Source organism: Glandiceps talaboti, chromosome 23 (assembly GCF_964340395.1).
Source record: "Glandiceps talaboti chromosome 23, keGlaTala1.1, whole genome shotgun sequence".
Lineage (NCBI taxonomy): Eukaryota > Metazoa > Hemichordata > Enteropneusta > Spengelidae > Glandiceps > Glandiceps talaboti.
In genome coordinates this window covers 2,677,833-2,684,960 of record NC_135571.1, presented here as the reverse complement: position 1 = coordinate 2,684,960, position 7,128 = coordinate 2,677,833, and the positions used below count along the sequence as shown (strand labels likewise).

Sequence of the window (7,128 nt, the reverse complement as noted above, 5' to 3'; positions counted from 1 at the left end):
TGATTATATTATTCTCAAATATTTGTCTTATGATGTGATTTGATTTTTCGATTAAAGTTTTTGAGAGCAATTTCGTTTCTTTTTCGAAGGGACTTTTTATTTTCAAAACTGGACTAAATGAATCGAAAGAATAATATTATAGTATGTGCAAATACAAAGGGCCTTAATTCGTTAGAACCTGTATGATGACGAAATCGGAGATGCCTGCTGTAACCTTTGACCCTAGGGGTCACAGTCGTGTATCGAACTTGCAGATCTGAAGTATAGTAAACTGCATATATGTATGTTCAATGGACTGTAAAACTACAAATAGTATAATACCTGTCGTCTCGGTCACTCAACCTGACGTTGATGGCTCACTTCATGGTCTGCTGAGATGGCTGAAGTCTGGGTAACCAAGACAATAATGTCTGTAAGTTTCACTCAGTGATAATGTCCGTTGCTTTATGCTTACTTAAAAAGCTCCCTGGGAGAACGACCTTACATATGAGAGAAAGTGATATATATATATATATATATATATATATATATATAATTTGAATGAAAAACAGTCGTTGGTGGCGCTCGTTTAGTCTACGTTAAACACCTCGTTCAACATTAAGTAGATTATAGGAGCGCCACCAACGACCAATTATTACAGTCTGAATTTACTTCAGTCTGTTTTATTCATGGCAAGTGTATCTATTCTATGTAATTACGTGTAGTATGCTATATGCTCTTGACCATTACATATATTTACCACCAGAACAGAAAGACGATATAGTTTCAATTAGGTGGCACGGATTTCTTTATATCTCACATGTTGTTTTTTGTTACAAATTACTATAAGGCCAAAACAAAATTGTATGTTGTAACAAATAAATATTGTGTGAAACGTAAGAAAACTCATGGTGCCTAATTGAAAGGCTATAGTCACTCTAGTTTGGTAGTAAAGAGCATATATAGTGGAAACTCTAGAGTTTCTCTGGTTTGGTAGTAGATTGAAATAATCTTGTACATTGTTGATATCAGCTATTTCCCATAAAACAAAAACAAAAACATAGCAACGTGTAGTAATTTCATAAATAAAATCATTTATTGCCCTTTTCATGAATGTTACTCATTTATTTATTGTAAAATACATTCTATAAAACACAAGTATGGACCTACTCTAGACACTGTAGGTCATTGCTAATTGGAAGCAAACTATTTATTTACAATCAATACCAGGGTTGTGTGAAAAGTGTAGTCTACGCAAGATTATTATATTTGAAACACCCTTTAGTTTTTCCCTTTGAAAACGCCGCTCAGTTAGAGTTTACTTCAATGGTTGGTGCTAAGGCGCCGACTTATTGAATGTCTAGTATTTTGTCGAGACTGAAAATGCAACATTGTATAACTATAGGTGACAACATTTTATACTTTAGTCAAAACAAATGTTGACGTAAAATCTCCACTTATGATCTGTTTACTAAACACAACAACCTTAGGTAGGTAGGTTAGATGCTTATTAGTGAAGGCATGAGAGTGATACACTGTAACACACTTGTCTCATAATTATTGATACATGAGAAAACTATTTTAATGATGGTTCCACTAAGCCCTAAAAAATAATTGCTAGGTTCCGGTTACATTACTCCATCCAGTTTTTCACGCCGACCATAAATTTTGTTTTTTAAGTATTCGAGAAAAAAAAATAATAAAATTGCGAAAATTGTGAAGTCTCGCAAAAGTAGTGGATCCGGAAACTGACATCAACTTAACAAGACAATGTAAAACAGTTCTTTCAATCTGTAATGGCTGTACATCTGATGAGAAGAAACCAATAACACAGAGACCATATGGAAAACAACGGAAAACATAACTACCTGAACTATACACGCACATGTGAATTTTTTTTAAAAATAAAATAAAAAATCTACCTACCCCATCTAATAGTATTCTAAAATTATAATTGAATGTAATCGGAACCACACAATCTTTTACGCCTGAGCGGTATACTCAAAAGGAAACAATGACATTGGTTCAATTGTAATGGGATGTTGGGTAGACTACACTTTCCATACAACCATGATGCTGATTGTAGTTCCCGTCTATCCAAAGACACATTAATTAGTTATTAATTAAATTTCAGTTATAAAAATACAAAAATGACATTTCTTTTGTAAAATCTATAAATGCCAATTTTAACTAACTTTGTCTCTAGTCTCCTTTCATGACAAATCTCACAAAAAAGACAGTGTAAATTAATTAAATTATTATTATTAGAAATCCGAATTAGGGAAAGCAACGTCAATATATTTTTGGTTATATGTAACGACACATCTCAACAGCCATATGGGTATGCTTCAGCATTGTCAAATGAAACTAAAACATGACTTCTGAAAAGTATTCTCGCTAGCTAGAGCTTATTTTCTGACACGATGCAGGGGGTATGTAGGGTGGCGTAGTCGTAAAAGGACAGTGTTGTACAACAACAAAACAGAAGTCCTCAGTGTTTGAATAATCACGGTAAATATGCAATTGCCCAGTTTATTTACACAGGCGGGCACAATGATAAAGCAGGTTTCACTTCGCCTAAAATGCACATGTGTTCAGAATACGTCACTCACTGTTCCGAACTCGCCTAATCCGAACATATACCCCAATTTTTGCAATGTAGCTTTTTGTAACCTTTACAGTAGAATTAGAAGCTTGCTATTCTGAAACAAGCCATTATGACACGTCAGAAATCTTGCTAAAATCACTGCATTTATCATTTTATCGTCTGACCAAACAAAAAGTATAATTATTGCATATTAATTTTACTAGTAAGACTATGGATCACCTAAATGTAGGTCATGCTAATAAAATTTAGCAATGTCAGTAAGACTTTCGTCGAGCCATATGATAAAATGTAGCGGTTTTAGTACGTGTTTTTGTCGCATCAACCGGTACATTGTAGCAATGCTTAACAATTGTCTGTCAAGTGAGGTATTTGTAAATGCAAATTGCCGTCCCGGAACCGCCTCAAGTATTAAAGATGATCCCAGCTTGTATCTGTGGTTTGTGTGACGTACATAGCTACTAATTAAATTGAATTGGTAGATTGTCACAAGACACTTCACTTGAATATTCGCATATTAAGAAAATGACGTCAATGGAAATCCTCCCTGAAAGGTATTTAAACAGTGTTTCAGAACAAACAAAATACAAGGTAAATATGAAGCCTTGGAAACAGGTTATTCACATTGAATGCATATTAAAATTACTCCAATTCAATAATTTTTGCTCTTTCATTAAGCGGACATAGTCCTGAACTTTACTGATTTCTTTTCCAGTAAGTTATAATATCATATGCACAGTCTACACCACAAAATATCTCTAAATTTTCATGACGCCATATTTTCACTAGAATAATTACGTCATCGATTCATGTGTACAGTTCTTCACGTGACTGTCAATTTTTGCCATTTGATAAATGGCGATTTTGATTGCACAGGTATGTAAACAAATGTAATGGCTTGTTACAACAAAGTGAAGACCATGGAAGGAAGTGTTTATAATCACAATATAAAGTCTGTACATACCCAAACCCCAAACATGGAAAATACGCCGAAGGGATAGTGAATATCATCCACCCCCTGCTAGTTTTGGCAAGGGGTGAGAAGAGCACCGGCAATAGCTGATCTTTCAATCTACACCCCCCCCCCCGGTTAAAAGATCTATGTAAAAACTTAAGTCGATGATTATTGTTAAAAGAAAGCATGAATAATATGACAACAATTAATATTTTTGTTAAATCAAACAAGAAAATCAAATCGTTATTAGTTTTATTCGTTGAATAAGTAAATGACAAGTAGAATTGCAGCAATGCAATTTTTTTGAAAACATAATTATTGCAAATTTATTTACACCAGACGACCATTTCAGTTCTTTCAAGGGAATAAGTGGTAACACCACACCGAGAAATAAAGGCATCTTCGTAACCTTCGAGTGCTGGAAAGATATTTTATGATTTCACATCACATGAATTTCGCGCGATTGCCAAGGAACACCAAATCGAATGTTGCTTCGCGTTCATTGTTCTGTGACTGTCTCAGTAGTGATCCAGCATTGCCTCACGGAAGTCAACATACAAGAACATGTATGTGATGAAAGTATTTACTACCGCCATATATAGCTAATATGATGTTGGCTTGTTGTTTCACTCATGGGACATTAACGTTCTTGACACAGGGTTAGATATATTCCAACTCTAGAGTAACAATGAATAACAAAGACACAATATACACAGCAGGATAAATTAATTACCCAATCACATCGACTACCGATAAACATTGCTATTCTCTCACAGTGCAGTTTCTGGCTTCTAATGAAAACATTACACATGGACTTGATGATTTTAATGGCTATAATTGTTCATTTTGTAACTGCTAATCAGCATTTCAACTTGACTACTTCTACATCCCTACTGTGCACGCTAACTATGTAATTGTTCATGCATGAGTGAAATACCAAGCCTACATTATTTTAGCTGTAAATTGGCATGGCTATTTATCGTCCATCTAATATGAATGCCTACTATCAACACTGGACCACTGCTCCTACTGTTTAGGTGTAAAATATTCAATTTTGTTGCAATCGCACCAAATTTATTAGCTGGTAAATCTTGAAATAACTCACCTAAAGTAACCCCTGATCGCAAGCAGGTACTATTTACGTCAGCAGGTGAATCGTATGACATGTTCATGTAAAAAATACTCTGTCGTTCTTCCACGACAAATCTCCTACATTTATCCCCGGCCCATTATTTTATTCTGCAATTAAGAATTGTGCATCAAACAAGAAAATCGACAATTCCCTGCTTTACCCCTTTAGTTTTGTTTTCACGATCCACCGTGTCTACAGAGAAAGGGCTCGTTGTAACTTTGATACCACTGATGACGTGCTTTGGTAGTAAAATAGGGATTTTTGGCAGAGTTGTAAATTTTCTAGTTTGAAATAGCCCCCTACACATGCATACGAAGAGAAAGCGTGCCCTCGTAATTATTCAGAGAAAATATGCATATCAATGTCAGTAAGGCACCAGATGGCCTACCAATGACTCGCACTGAATCACTGTAGAACTAAAAAAAAATGAGCATAATATTTTCAGTTAAATATTTCCTGTATTTCCACAACACATCTTATATCTTGGTTGCCATGGAGATGATAGAAATTTGAAGGAATAACTACTAACACAACTGTAAATATTTGAACCAATACTGTATATGATACACAATATTTTCTCTTCGAAACATTTGATTTGCATGTTTGACTTTTATCGTTAACGATTTGGGGTTCTGGTTTTCGTTGATTCTATGATAAGTGCACAATCACTTCTAGCCTAGAGTCAAGTAGTGTGGGTATGTTGACTATCCTATCGTATCCCCTCTCGCCTGTGTCTTCAAATTTAAATTAGACGCGGCGACATTTATGATAGGGTAATCGTGTTTACTTTGACTACTCCAGTCTCCTCCTTAGTTCTACAGACACGGTGATGCTACTGATGTCATTTCAAAGGAAACAAATCATCATGTAAAAACCTTACAAGAATGTGTGTTGGCTTTCTGGCCGAAGCTTCATGAAAGTATTAAACCATTAGGGAAATGCTAGGCGAAAGGGGAGACGGTAGTCAAAATCCCCCCACGACTTGATTCTAAGCGAGATCACATCTACCGAAATTTATTCCATTGGGTGTTGTTGACAAATCGAAATTCCAAGCATCAACGTATTTTATAATTTCGCGGTTCTTGGTTATTTCCAATTTTTATGCCATTTTGATTTTATTTATTCGTGGATTGCATTGCAGGGCAGACGGTGGTCGGTGCCCTTGCTGTCAATGTATAACATGGGCTTGTCAAATTGTCAAAGTTTATTTTGTTGAGGTATATTTAGTAATCCCCTACTACATGCCAACATAGCGGTGCTTTCATAGATTATAAGCAATATCCTGGAAAACAACAGTTCTGGTCGTTGATGATGTAATGTCATATCTAATATTAATGACTTCACCAAGTTTTGCGTACTTCCGATGACAATTCAACTCTGTCGAGTTCTGCCTCTCTCTGACATCTATGGCGTGTGTATAAATCACAGGTTTTTATTCTATGTTTCCAGCCAGTCAGGATCTCTTATCTGGCCAATTCTGCACGCAATTTTGATATCATATGACGAGACTTCATAATACTCACGCGAGATAATCATTACTCTCGCGAAATAATTATTTGACAGTAAAATTGGCTAAGAACCAACTTTCGAATGTTATCGCAATACTACGAAGTAAACACCCAAATTGTCGATGCCATGAACAGAAGAAAGTAGAATATCAAGAGAATCCTGTTAATGGCAGCACCTACTAATTTCCAATCTTCCTCACCCTGTGTACACAAAGAGAGACATAGTTTAGAAAAACGTTGACAACAGTTAGGTTCCAGTAACCTAATCCAACCTATGTTTTTACTGCCACCCTAATTTGTTTTAGGTAATTCGAAAATCGAAAACATTTGCAATTAAAAATAGTGAAAGCATGAATAATATGACAACAATTAATATAAAGGAGTACTTCGGCTAACAGGACTAAAATAGGATTCGCACCTACGTCCACCGATTAACGGTTTCCCTACCTACAACTGTATGATCATAGATCTTGGTCAGATCAATTCAGGGGGCTATAGATTTTACTACCAGCCGGAGCTCAGACAATGGCCTTGGTACTACCTGACCGTTTCCATGACAACTGACCTTTCCCACTCAACTTCAGAAAATTTTCCTCGGCTGTAGCAGCCTTTACTACATCCTCAAAAGCAGCACCAGCAGAACGACCAATTTCATTAATTTTCCGCTTTATTGAGACTTCCTCAACAGCATCGAAAACACTTCAATACACAACCGCTGTTTCATACTACCAGTTGCCTCTTGGTATGCTTTCACTACTACCTCACGAACTTCCTGAGATAACTCACGCAATGACTGTTCTGGTTTGCGTGTAATACTACGAGCAGCCAATCGAAAAGCATCCTCCTGGCCTATTGAACTAAATTCTCTATTTAACAATGCACACAGACCCTCAAAATCCAAATCTGGATTTTCATACCTCTACCTAAATCCCCTACTGAATCGTGTAGC

At 35.9% G+C, this 7,128-nt stretch overlaps 1 protein-coding gene across 1 annotated transcript in view; it reads right to left on the bottom strand.

The window, feature by feature from the left end:
• Positions 1 to 3,817: 3,817 nt before the first annotated feature.
• LOC144453144 (neuronal acetylcholine receptor subunit alpha-6-like) overlaps positions 3,818 to 7,128 on the bottom strand; it is a 30,459-nt gene continuing 27,148 nt past the window's right edge. The window contains exon 6 of the mRNA XM_078144423.1: positions 3,818 to 6,380. Coding sequence (XP_078000549.1) covers positions 6,276 to 6,380 — 105 coding nt within the window. The 3' untranslated portion in view covers positions 3,818 to 6,275. The remainder of the gene's footprint in view (positions 6,381 to 7,128) is intronic.